Source organism: Pangasianodon hypophthalmus, chromosome 19 (genome assembly GCF_027358585.1).
Source record: "Pangasianodon hypophthalmus isolate fPanHyp1 chromosome 19, fPanHyp1.pri, whole genome shotgun sequence".
NCBI classification, from domain to species: domain Eukaryota; kingdom Metazoa; phylum Chordata; class Actinopteri; order Siluriformes; family Pangasiidae; genus Pangasianodon; species Pangasianodon hypophthalmus.
In genome coordinates, this window is record NC_069728.1 from 7,786,341 (window position 1) to 7,799,363 (window position 13,023).

General features: G+C 38.3%; 1 protein-coding gene across 1 annotated transcript in view; it reads right to left on the reverse strand.

Annotated features, from left to right (window-relative positions):
• Positions 1–2,344: 2,344 nt before the first annotated feature.
• kcnh5a (potassium voltage-gated channel, subfamily H (eag-related), member 5a) overlaps positions 2,345–13,023 on the reverse strand; it is a 73,150-nt gene continuing 62,471 nt past the window's right edge. The window contains exon 12 of the mRNA XM_026944419.3: positions 2,345–7,105. Coding sequence (XP_026800220.1) covers positions 5,927–7,105 — 1,179 coding nt within the window. The 3' untranslated portion in view covers positions 2,345–5,926. The remainder of the gene's footprint in view (positions 7,106–13,023) is intronic.

The window sequence follows — 13,023 nt, forward strand, 5'->3', positions numbered from 1 at the left end:
ATCACAGAATCACTGGTTCCCACTATATGCATAGTCTTGGCTCCAAGGGAATAATGAGCCATAAAAAAGGTTTCACACTTGTGTGGTCAATGTCTAAACTCTAAAAGCTGAGGACAGGCATCAGTTCTGTGCTAATGGCTTGGCACTGATAATCTCACAGATGCAATTGTCAGAACAGACATTTCATACACAGAATCCACACTCATGCCAATGTCGACATGGTGCACTAGTTTGGCAGAGGTGGACCAAAATTCGAATCTGACCCAGGCAGCACAGCCCAAAAGGTCTGCTACCCTTAAGCACTCATGGACAATGATGGATGATCAACTGCTTATGAAGCCATGTAAGTGCTTGGAGTCACTTTGGAAGCATATGGATGACATGGCATCAGATGTGGCTCAGCTGAAATCAATGATGTTAGATGATGATGCTCAGCATAGCCCAGGAGCTGATTCTCCTGCTCGCTCCTCATCTGTTTCCTCCACTGAGCCATTTTTTTTCCCTCATGCACTGATTTATTCAGCTTTCACATCTCCCATCATCTGATGACTAGTGGGCCTGTGCCATTCTACTAGCACAATGGGTTTCCCAGAATAGGACACGTGCTTCCTGGTTAACCACCGAGTGAGCTGGTATCCACTATAAACACAGCCTTGATTAAGAGCCATGCTACAGGATTTGCACTCCTGCAGCCAGTGTTTAAGCTCTTTGGAAGCTGAGGACAAATACCAGCGATGTGTCCGCGTCATGTCCACCATGGACAATTCCTCCCCAGGCCACCAGAGGGCACTCTCGCTCATTTTTGAATTCCTTCCTTGATTGTGCTCACCTGTTTTGTGTTTCTCCAGTTAGTTCTGGATTTACATTCTGTGTTTTCCTTCCTTAGTTGTGGAGCATTGTGTGTGTTTGTGCATAGTTGATATGGTTGTCTGTCTGTTATGTTATATTTGCACTGTGAGTGGCCTTTTGTTGTCATGTTGAGACTTCTTTTCTTTGCCTTGCCTTGCCTGGCTTTGCTTTGCCATGCCTAGTCTCAGCCTAGTTTTTTGTTTTAGTCGTTCCAGTTATTGGGGCCTTTTCCAGTCTTCACTTGTTTTTTTTTTAGTTATTTTGTTATTAAATATAATTCTGCACTTGCAGTCCGCTGCCTCAGCATTGCCCATATGAATGGGTGTGAATGGAGTGTGGGCGGGTGCATTTTTACACAGGAACAAAAAACAAAACATCTCAACGTTTATTGGAAACTGCACTCTTCACTTGACCCGCCTGGATGCATTGATTGTCTTATGTTGATTGGTAGACCTCTTAAAGGAGCAGAACCTCATAACCACCTACCAATCAGTAACTCAGGAATGAATATGACTGATGTGTCGATTGGAATCGATTGGAGCCTGCTGTAGGTGTAATTTGTAAGTATCGTAAATAAACTGTAAGTATAAAGTTCTCTTTAATAATTTGCATTAATTTCTGAAATTTGTTGTTTATAAGTCTAGCTAGCTGTCACTTCCTTCTTCAGCTAGCAGCTTAGCTGCTTCTTGGGATTAAATAGCAGACACTGCTAATGTTGGGCTGATTACAGAACAGTTTTTTGATGCTCATACTTACGAGGAGAGACTGAAAATTACATAAAAAGGCAGACCAACGCCCAAGATTTTAATTCAAAAGAAAAGGCCCTATTAGCTCTCTTGGTACAGTAAAATTGATTGGCTGTGTTTATTATTAGTCTTAGGTTCCAAATCTCTGTGAATATAAAGTGACGCTACCTGTATTTTAATAACCACCAGCCACCACTGTCTGTACTGCAGCTGCCTGGTTGTCACCATGTACCTCTCCAGGTTCTGCAAGAACAGCATTGCCCCTCCCAGTGGTGTGAAGATGGTGGTCAAATCCAAACATCCTTCCAGTCAGTCTTAAGGTGAGCCAGATCCTTGTGACTTGTGATCTTGGTATAGGGTTTCCTGTCACTTCCTGAAGCAACACTGAACCAGCAGGAACTCAGTCAGAAGGTTCCTCGTAGTGATAGCCATGGACAATGGTATTTTTTTTTAGCAAAATCGTATGGTCACTCTGTGACTTTGTGGTAAAGGTCGTGGCATGTGTGTGCATGGGCACAAGAAGGTATCCAAGTGTTTAAACACAGTTACATACTGTACGTCACTAGCGTTCCCTCTTCATCTTTGGTCTCTTGTTTTTCTTTTTCTTAATTAATCAACACCTTCTGACCTATCAGGTTCGAATTGATAACTGTTCGAACAGGTTCAACAGTGCTGTGGTACAAATTTAGATAACCTACTTTCCATAAAATCTATTCCAACATATGTGCTTAGAGCTTACAGTTAAAAAAGAAAACCTTTCTATAAATTTGATATATTGTTAATGTTAAAAGATAGAAATAAAGAAGTGACATGAGCACAAAATTAGCACAATTATGTTTATTTTTTAACACCAGTGTAATACACTGTATATAACAAATTATAGTTTTAGTCATGCCAGTGTGGTAAAAATAAACATTTTGCCCCCACCCTCTAATTTTTTTGTAATATCTTTTTACACTCTGATAAAAAGGAAGTCTCAGGTACATGAAAAAGAGTTTAATAAATGCAGTGTCTCACGCAATCCAAAAGGAAGAGCCTGGGCAGAGTCCTTCAGCCAAAAGACAATGTCCATTTGCAACAAGTAAATGCTGTACCATGCAGCAGAGCTGTGTAGGGTATTAATATGATATAGAATATGGGGGAGAAATAGCATGCTATATTGTAAAGCCCCTCCTCTTTAAAACAACACCCAGCTATAGATTATTTATAATACTTGGCTGCTGTGTTTGCTGACTACACACAATGGTACAGTATCACTTGGTGCATCATCTACACTTCCCAGCGCTAAAAGTCTTCTCTCCCAGGCCCCCTTGCAATTCGTACATGTGTGAAAAAATTTGCAGCAAAGTACTACTTTGGCAGGCAAACATCATTCTCACTGGCATCAAGTTTTGGACACATCAAAAATGCAGCATGCAGTCAAACGCCTACTTCTTCCCTGTGCAAATTTCTGTAGCTCCATTGTGCATCAGGGAAATGGAGACTAACCTTCCCATTTAGTAGTTCTGATGCCTGGCAGGGCAAAAACCAGGCTGGCTTTCAAAAGGCATATTCTAAATTTACAAGGCTGAGGTCGACGATTAAAAATGAGCAATGTTTTTGTTAAAACAAACGATCGTTTAGCATCTCAATGGCCATAAAATGTTAATATTCATGTTACAGTCTGCTACTCTCTCTTGTATCATGTAGAGACAAACAGCAACTCAATTGGATTGCACAGAGGAAAAGGAGCAAAACTAATGCCCCTAGGCTACTTTGTGTTTTCTCAGTGAAGACAAAGGCCCACAGCAGAAAACATTATCTTCTTTTGATTAGTAAACAATTGCAAAAAGGTTTAATATAATTATTATTTCATTAATAGGATAAATTTGCAGCAAAAAAGTTTCACTCATTATTCTCTGATCTCATATACCTGTGTCTGTGTATAAAGTACACTCTCAAATACACTCTCAAAGCCTGAGTAAAATGAAGAATGATGCACAATAAGAAATGCTGAGGCAGTAATTTGACCAAGATAAACTTTATGAAATTGTTAATAACTGCTAACCACATTTATTTTATAAAAAGAAAAAAAAATATGCATTCAAACCCAGAATAGCTGACTCAGAATAGAATAGCTGACCATGTGTATTATGAGGTTAAGATTAAGGTTATGCTGACAGATGTCAGATTTGTGAAAGCTATTATATTGTGAAGATATTATCGCTAATCATCCTGTACATATCCACCTCTTCTCTCTCTTCTGCACCAACAATTATTTCTTTTGTTTATGTTAGCTTGTCTAATACAAAAGCTAATACCCGCTCACCCTGGTTTTTTGGTGATAGCCTGGTTTTCTTGAGCAAAGTCATGACTGTGTTAGGTTTCCTCCATTAACAGCAATCATGAATCTATGTGCAGACTGAACCATTTGCAAATCTGAGGGGAAATTAAGCATCTACAGGGCCTCCAATATTGTAAATATGTATGTAAAGGACAGTGTTTTTAGAATGTTTATTATTCCACTGTTAGTTATTACATGATTAAAAATACCTAGGACTCAAAACTAAGGACCAACACTGCTTCAAATGAAAGATTATTGCTTGTCATTTTTAAGGCCAGTATAATTAGGCAAATTTGACGTTTCCATAGAAAAACAATACGGAAACTTTAGGATGAGGAATTTTACAAATTTTTGGTAAATGGAAATATGGTTCCTCTTACACGAAATTGGGTTTATACTGCATACTTAATTGTATTTGCAATGCCAGTAAATTGAACAATATCTAAAAAGTATAGTACTACACTGTGAATATTCAGTGTGAGCCAGTTGATTTTAACTCCTGGATTTATGCTAAACTAGTCACAATACATCTGTATATGGGGAAAAGAATAAAATAATATCTCTCAATCACTCAGCTCACTACAGCCACAGTCATACTGGGTTTGTGCTGTTGCCTTCCTTGACTCAGATTTCTAACAAATTATTTCAATTATTGGAAAAAGGAGAAAACCTAAACCTCACAAACTCAATAAGGAACATGCACCATGATAATGGATAACTGTGCAGTGAGGTTACTGTTAACTGTATGACTTCATTTAACACTAGAATTCTAAGCTGCCTTCATATGAGCCCCATGTGAGCTGAATCAAAGTTTTAAAGCTTGCGTGTTTTGTGAGAGAAAGTAACAAGCAATAAATAAACCACTAGCAATAAATGAACATAACGCCTACTATTACTATATCATAACAACATGTGGGTTTGAAGAGGATAGCATGCAAATATTCTTTGCTTTTCTAACATATCCAGAAACTTTCCTTAGTGCTGTCTTCAGCTATATCATCAAACAAAAACAAGTTGTTTCCAATCATATAGTTTTCTTCAAGTTATTTTCAGCTTATTAAACCTTTCAGTGTAAGGGCAAAGTGAAGCAAACAAAACAGGAAAACAATAGGAGAATAGCTCCATGTATCAAATGTACCAAAAGGACATACTGCCCATGCGGGAAAAAAATATGTTCATGCTTGTGAAAATATAGACATGGGTATGTTCATGCTTCTAAGACCTCTTCCAAAATTTAGCCCATACTAAATTTGGACATGTTAATTTGTACAACTGAATGATGGCTTAGTCCCTTTCATGCCAATTAATATTACAAATCCAGCATGCACTCATCTTACCAAAGCATTTACCCACCCATCCCACATTCTCTCTGTGTCAAATTTAAATGCTAAATTTAACAAGAAAATATTGCTTCATGGGTATAGGTTGAGAAAAATAAGAGCTACATATCATTTTGTTTCTATATTAGAAGATAAAAATAATATCTTCTGGATATCCATCTACAGTCTGCATGCTATGATTTGTAGGGCGTTAGACACACTTGAAATGAACAAGACATGGAGGTATGTGGGGGAAAAGATTGTGAAAATATGAAAATAGCTAAGTAAGTCTGCAGAGGTGTTTTGTTCAAGCAGTGCTACCAAATACCACACCAAGCCTTCATTACAGCCACAGAGCTCTTGTATGCACCATGCAGTGCTTCTGCTCTTGAAGATAAATGCCCTGAAATATTAGTCAGTCAAGAGATAGTCCAGCACATTGGGTCAGTATAAAAATTGTGTCTTTTTAAATAACTTTGCATGCAGTCATAAATGTACAAGCAACTACTATTCTTAAAGTAGACTTCATTGGCAGGCCAGATTCCAGCTGGACATGCATCTATTTACAGTAGAAATTATTTTTACCCCCTTCAACAGATATTTCTTTTCTTATTGAGAAGAGGTAACAATATAAATAAACCCACCAACCTATATTAAATAAATAAATAAATAAATGTTTCTGTCTTGATTCAAAAAGGTCCATCATCTCTGTCTGCCTCAGGAGTAACAGGCCTTGAGACAATGAAAATGTCCTGGCATTTGAGTTTGGTTTTGGGGGTTGAAGTCTGTGGCGTTGGGCTTGATCTCCTCTGCTCTGACAGCAGTCTTAAAATCTCCCCCACCTGGGCCTCCAGGACAGACAGGCGACCACTCAGGGTCTGGATGTCTTCCTTAAGTTCCATCTTAGCCTCCTGCAAGGTGCTTTGAAGCAGAGCCTGCTCAGGCACAGGTAGAAAAGAAAGACCTCTTGTGGTCAAGGCCCCTACTCCAGGGCTAGGCTGCTCAAATGGGCTCCGTTCCATGGGGCTACGAGAGTCACCTACCCTGTCAATGCGTAAGTCACTTTTGGTGATACCACTGTCACAAGAATCAGTCTTGTGTAGTGCACTCTTCTCATCTGCTCCTTCAGTGCCTCCATTTCCACTGCCACTCCCATTTCTCTCTGAACTGACTGTAATGGGTTCTTTCCCCTCAGCCGCCTGGTTTTTGGCATCTTCTGGGAGCAGTCTCAAGGACTGGGTAACATCTCCCCACTCCTCCTCCCTCTGTGGCCAATCTGAGTTAGATGGAGGAGCGAGTGAGGCTCCATTTTCTGTGTTCCTGAGTCGCATCCATCCCCGTCCACCACCACCACCCCTGGGTCGGGCAGGACTGGTGAACTTTAGACAGTTCTGGTCAACCACACTGAGGCTGGGCTTAAGCTCCATGGCCTCATGGCAGGCCCTCCCACTGGAGTCCTCTGTTTGAACATATGCCAGAGAGCTTTGAACTGGGGTTATCTGTGAAACAGTCACAACTGTGGAGCCACCATTACCACTACCTCCTCCCAAACCAGGAGCCCCATTTTGCATAGAGGGTCCATGGTGATGATGGAGTGAGTGGTGCACCTGGTATTGGGGCTGAGGATAATGGTGCTGCTGATGGTGGTGGTGGTGGGACAGTGGATGGAGCTGGTGCTCCACATGGAGCTGGTTCCTCTCCAGGTCAGGCAGCATGGACCCCTGTGCTCTCATCTCTTTCTGCTGTTTGAACTTCTGGAAGAGTTTACGGACTGGATGGTCCACAGGAATGGAGAGTGTCACCTCATTTTTCTGGTGTCTCCTCTCCTCTTCCTCCTTCTTCACATCCGCAATTTTACGGAAGACAATCTGTGAAAAGGCAACAATTCCTTAATTCAGTTTTGTACACCTATGAGGTCTATTTGACCACCACAGAGTCCATTTGTTAATGGCAAAAACACATTATATTTCTAAATCTAAATTAAGTATATGTGGGAGAATAAAGATGTTATAATGTGTTATTTAGTATTCTGTAGCATGTATCACATTTTACATTTACAGTTTTCACTTCTCCATGTCACTATAACACCCAGCATGCATTACGCAATTACCAAGAGCACATAACTCTCACCGTGAGCTAGCATTAGTGATATAGCACCTATAAGAATGCTTGATTGACTGTTATAGTATAAACATGTAGTAACTCAGCAGCATCCATGAATTTTGAGATGAATCTTCAAAATGTGTTTCCTTTCACAGGTATATTGAAAAGCATATTATGTTTGTCTTTATTGTAAATAGTTTTATTACTATAACAGCACATTATGGCAACTGATCTTTTTTAAGAAAGATTTTGAACATGTAAAATAACATGCTTTTTCACTCTTTTTGATACTTAAGTACACATATATCTTATGAACATCAGCAAAAAAATGTTGTTGTTGTTCTTTCGGCTGCTCCCATAAGGGGTCGCCACAGCGGATCATTGGTCTGCATGTTTGATTTGGCACAGGTTTTACGCTGGAAATCTGGAGGTAGAGATGATCATTGCAACATTCATTTGGTCCTTCTTTAACCATTCTCTGAGTTGATTTTGTAGTAAGTCTGGCTTATCATCTTACTGAAAGCTCTATCTATGGCAAAGTGTGTGCATTTTGGCAGAGACCACCAGGTTTTGGGCTGAAATATCCAGGTACTTATCAGAATTTATGATGCCATCAGTGTTCACAGAAGACCCAAACCACCAGCCCCAAATCTTCAATGACCCCTTCCATAGTTTACAGTGGGGTATCACATGCTTTTTCTTGCCAAACATTCTGATGGAGTACATAACCAAAACATTTGACAACACACAATGCTAACTGAAGGTCTAGTGATGCTTGGTGAATCTCAGGTGGTGTTTTGTGTTTGCAGACATGTTTCCAGACAGCGTGGTGTTAAGTTTTACAACCTCATGAATCAACCAAAGTGTGCAATTCTAAAATGGTGACCTTTGGGCACTCGGGTCTAATTCCTGGTAAATTTCCAACTGTTTCAGATATGTGAAACTTTTTTGTTATAGCCCTGTTTGTGCTGATTTATGCAGGTCAACAGCCCTTTGTCTCTTTTGTATAGAAAGTTCTGTTTGTTTGTCTTTTTTTTTAATGAAAATACTGATAAAAAATATTATTGGATTTTCAAGAATGACAATCTGTTCGCATTTATTTGAAATATTTAGGGGTGTCAGTAATATTTTAGGCACATACTGTATATTTTCTGAGAGAAAATACTATTATTTAAAAGAGTAGTTCTAATGAGAATGGTTTTGTTGGAACAAAGATAAATAGATTCTCATATTGTTTAAGTGGAATGTTTTAATAGATTGTGTGTAATGTTTAATGTGTATTTTTGCTCATTTTTATGAAGGGTGCCTAAGTAACTTTGCAGGGTTTAGAACACTGAAGCTGCAGTTTACAAGGGATCTCTACACTGAGTGTACACATTGAATGTGCCTTGAGTTTTGCCATTAAAATGCAGTGTATGCTCAACTCTTTAACAGACAATGCTCTTTAAATATTTAATCTGCAAATAGCTAACAAGCAACACACTGTCCTTCAGTAAGTAAAAAGCTGTAGATGAGTGGATCTTCTATGGGCAAGAAAAAGCAATGCAGCCTCTGGCAAGCCAACACTTCATTCAGACCCAGACCATGGACCTCTCCTTCTGTAGATTACCTCTCTTCAGCTATGGGTATGCATGTGACAGAAGCTTTGATCGCATATGGTATTAATTAGGCAGTGCTAATTAGCCGCTTGGGCTTCTCTCTGGGTGCCCAAGGGAAAGCTGCATGGCCCAGTCTGGCATACTATAGAAGACATTCTCCACACAGCTTGTTATTTTTAATAAGGTTCCAATCACACTATCTAATGACTATACCAGGTTAAGCTTTTGGATTTTGTTTTTACTTGCCCCCTCTATATTCTCTGCTTTGGGATACAATTCAAATAATTTGCATTAAAAAAATAAATAACTTTCACCTCTGTTCACCTCTACTTGCAACCAGAATTAGTCAAATGGAAGAATATAAACCTATGTCAATAAGGTTTAATTTTTCCCCCTACTAAACATCTATTACTTGACATGCAAAAATGGGTAAAAAAGAAGGGTAAGGTCTTGAAATGTATATACGTCTACAGTTTTAGTTACTGAATTATATACAATATAATGATTTAATTGTCACTACAAGATATTTCACTGCCACAATATCCAGTGACATTTACTCAGATTACATTATATTAGCAGACATGCCAACTTTTATGCTTTTTGCACAGAACCTCCTCAATTTAATATCAGATTATGCTAATACAACTTATCACTCAAAAATATGAGCAGAATTTTTTTCTCCCCAATAAAACCAGAGATAAGTCATTTGACATATTAAACTTTAAATGATTTGCACAGGGGTTTTGGACGCTCCAATATTAAACATCATTACCCCTTCTTCCCATCTCGCATACGCTTGTCTAAACGCAAGGGGTGCCCTTGCTTTCTGTAAAGATAAATGCTGAGTGTTTTGAGCTCATTAATATGAAATAAAATCTATCAATGTACATAGTTAACCTCAATTAACTATATTTATTAAGATGCGACCAAAAATGGTCAAAAACTGCTTTTTCAGTTTAAAGCTATGAAAGAGAATATGATCTCTGTACAGGTGAGTCTTGAAATTTGTGATGAAATTTCGATACAGAAAAATAAGCATTGCCTGCATATGTGCATTAGGTTTCCATTTTCAACTGATTAAAACATTTAACAAACATTGAAAGCAGCATATAATGGAAAAAAGCTGTGCATTAAAACTAAACAAAATTACAGTTAAATGTCATAAAAAACATATTTTTCCAGCTATGCGGAATTGTGTGGCTGTGTCAGATCGCAGAATGATTGGTGTCTTGTCAGTGGTGTCTTGTTGGCAAGGTAAAGAAGGTGGAAAAGTAGAGGAATGAAGGATAGGAATGACAAAGCCATTCCTCATAATTGGGCTATCAAAAATTCCTATCAAAAATGACAAAGCCATTTTTTTTTTTTACACAAATTAGCAATTTGAAAACATCACATACATTAAATTTGTACAAATTCCCAGAGACATCACACTTTTCTGGTTATGCCAAAAAAAAACCCAAGAAAATAATAATAATAGCAAATTCAATCATGGAAAAGGAGTCCTTTTGGTTTCTGTGGTTGGAGTAAACAAACTAGGTCACAGAGCCCTGGTTCATATATTGAATTATCTAACGTCAACTTATATTACCATCAATGTAGTCTCAAACTGAACTCAAATTGGCCAGAAGAATGTGGTGGAAAAAACTTTCAGAAATCTCAAAAGTGAAAAGCCCAACATAAGTCCACCCCAGAAGCTACAACTAATAGTTAAAAAACCAAACATGAAAATAATTTGCCAGGGGTTTAATGACAAATTACTACAGCTCTTTGTTTAGTTACCATGTGCAAAATACCATCAGAGTAACTTTACTGATTTTAAAAATGTCATCTCCTCAAGGCAAGCAATGGGCTATGATAGTAAAAATAGAGCCAAGAATGTCATGTGACTCTTCATTATCCCTGTGCGGTCTTTCAGCACACTGCATTGCTGCAATCGCCTGTCATTTCCCATCATCATGAAGGTAAATAATGAATTTAGCGCTACTCTACCATCAGATTATTTAAGTACCACTTATTACTGACCCAGTGAGATGGCAGTGACAGAGATAGTAAGCAAGGAGGAAAGAGGGAGAAACAGACAGCACAAATAGTAGAGATCAATAATAATAGAAGATATACACTCCTGGGCAAAAAAAAAAAGGGCCAAGCCCAAAATGGCAAAAAGATTAAGCTTTAATGGTCTTAACAACACATCACTGGTCAGGAAATTAGCAAGAATTAAAAAGATAGACAATATATAAATAAATAGTCCTAGTTATAATTATTAAGATACTCACTGTAAATTATCTTGATTTTAACAATATGGCTTCCATTATCATTAGTCAATGACTTATAAAATAGCACCTGACCCAGCACATCCTATTATTTTGTACTATGAGCTAGAAGTAGCAGTGGCAGAAAGTGTGAAGTTTAGGCAAGGGTGAAAAATGCTGTGTCTACTGTTGACATTTGCAGCAAGTGACTGGACAGGCCTCAAGAAAATTCAGTTTAAGGATGCACATGATGCAGGCTATTTTTATTACTCTTTTATGTCCATTTTTTTAGCTGCCAAATTAATAACATAAAGGGATTTTTGTTTAATGTACTCTGTATAGAAAACATGTACAGTTTGAAAGATAAGCTGACCAAGCATTTATTTGCTATGCTTACAGCTCACTTTAAGTGTATCTTATAATTTTATCCCTATACATTTGGGTCTTTAAGATGACCAATGTCTCCTCAGATATTCTCTGTGAAAAAAAAATCATGGACTTTACAGGGACGATACAATTAATTAATACTGTAGTGTCACATTTATGTATTTAATTAGGCCCTCAATTGGCATTCCATAGTTTTTGTGTATTTACAATGCCCAAAACAGAAATTTCAATGTGCCATATTGTGGCCACACCAAACTGTCAGACATTAGTGCTGGACATAATACTGCTCCTTGCTTAAGCTGATATTGCTTAAAAATCTAAAATCAAGAAAAATAAATCTAAGTTCAAGGTCAAAATCATGTATAACTGAGACATGCCTTTGTTTTTTTTAGCATTTCATGCACAACTCTGCCAGTGATCTGGGGTCTGAATACCAAAGTGAACAATTCTGATATTAATTCCTCACTGTGATTCCTGTGAGTCATATCAGAGATACCTGAGAGCATTTTTACAAATTCCATAACCAGTTCAACATTAAAAATGTTAGAGTGTTGACTACTGTAAATGATCAGAGGAAAAAAAAACAAGAAAAGAGACAGGAGCTCAATAACAATATAAACACCTGAGCTGAAGGCTAGTAGACTGTTGAGGTGGAATGCAGGAAAATGCAGTGGACTGGTATGTGATACACTATAAGGCCAAAAGTTTGTGGACACCTGAACATCACACCCATATTTAGGCCTTCCCCAAACTGTTGCCACACAAAAGACAGTACACAGTTGTATAGGGTGTTATTGTATGCTGTATGGTAAGCCAATTTACTTCAATCCAGACAATTCAGATCAAGATTGGGTGGATGCCTGAGATTTCAGGTGCCACAATGCATAATTTAGGGATAATAATGCCTGCCCCAGTGGGGAAACTTTCCTTGTGCCCACATGGCTTGTCAAGGGTTGAGTATTCTTGGTTCTGAGTGATGGTTGGTCAACATGATGAATAGATCCTTGGCTGTCTCCAAACTATGCCTCCATTGCTAACATTACTGCCAAAAGCACTCAATCCCTCATATCATCATTCTTTCATGATGTCACAACAGCTCCCATTTCAATCTCTGTATTATACACCTTTACAGTGAATTATAGAGATAGGCCTGGGTGCCTGAGTAGGGTGTAAATGGATAGACAGATAGGTCAGTGGTGGCTTAAAAGGTTATGGCTCTAGACTATTGATCAGAAGGTTGTGAGGTTGAATCCCAGTACTGTCATCTCTTTGGAAGAAAATGTCTGCCAAATGAATACAAATGTAAATGCAGCTTGACTTCATGTTAACTTAAAAGGTCCACCTTTCAACAGTGGGGAGCTGGGAGGGCATACACAGCTATTTTAAATTAATCTATGGTAGAATTAGCAAAGCCTATAAAACAGTGTAGTGATCACATCATCCAGG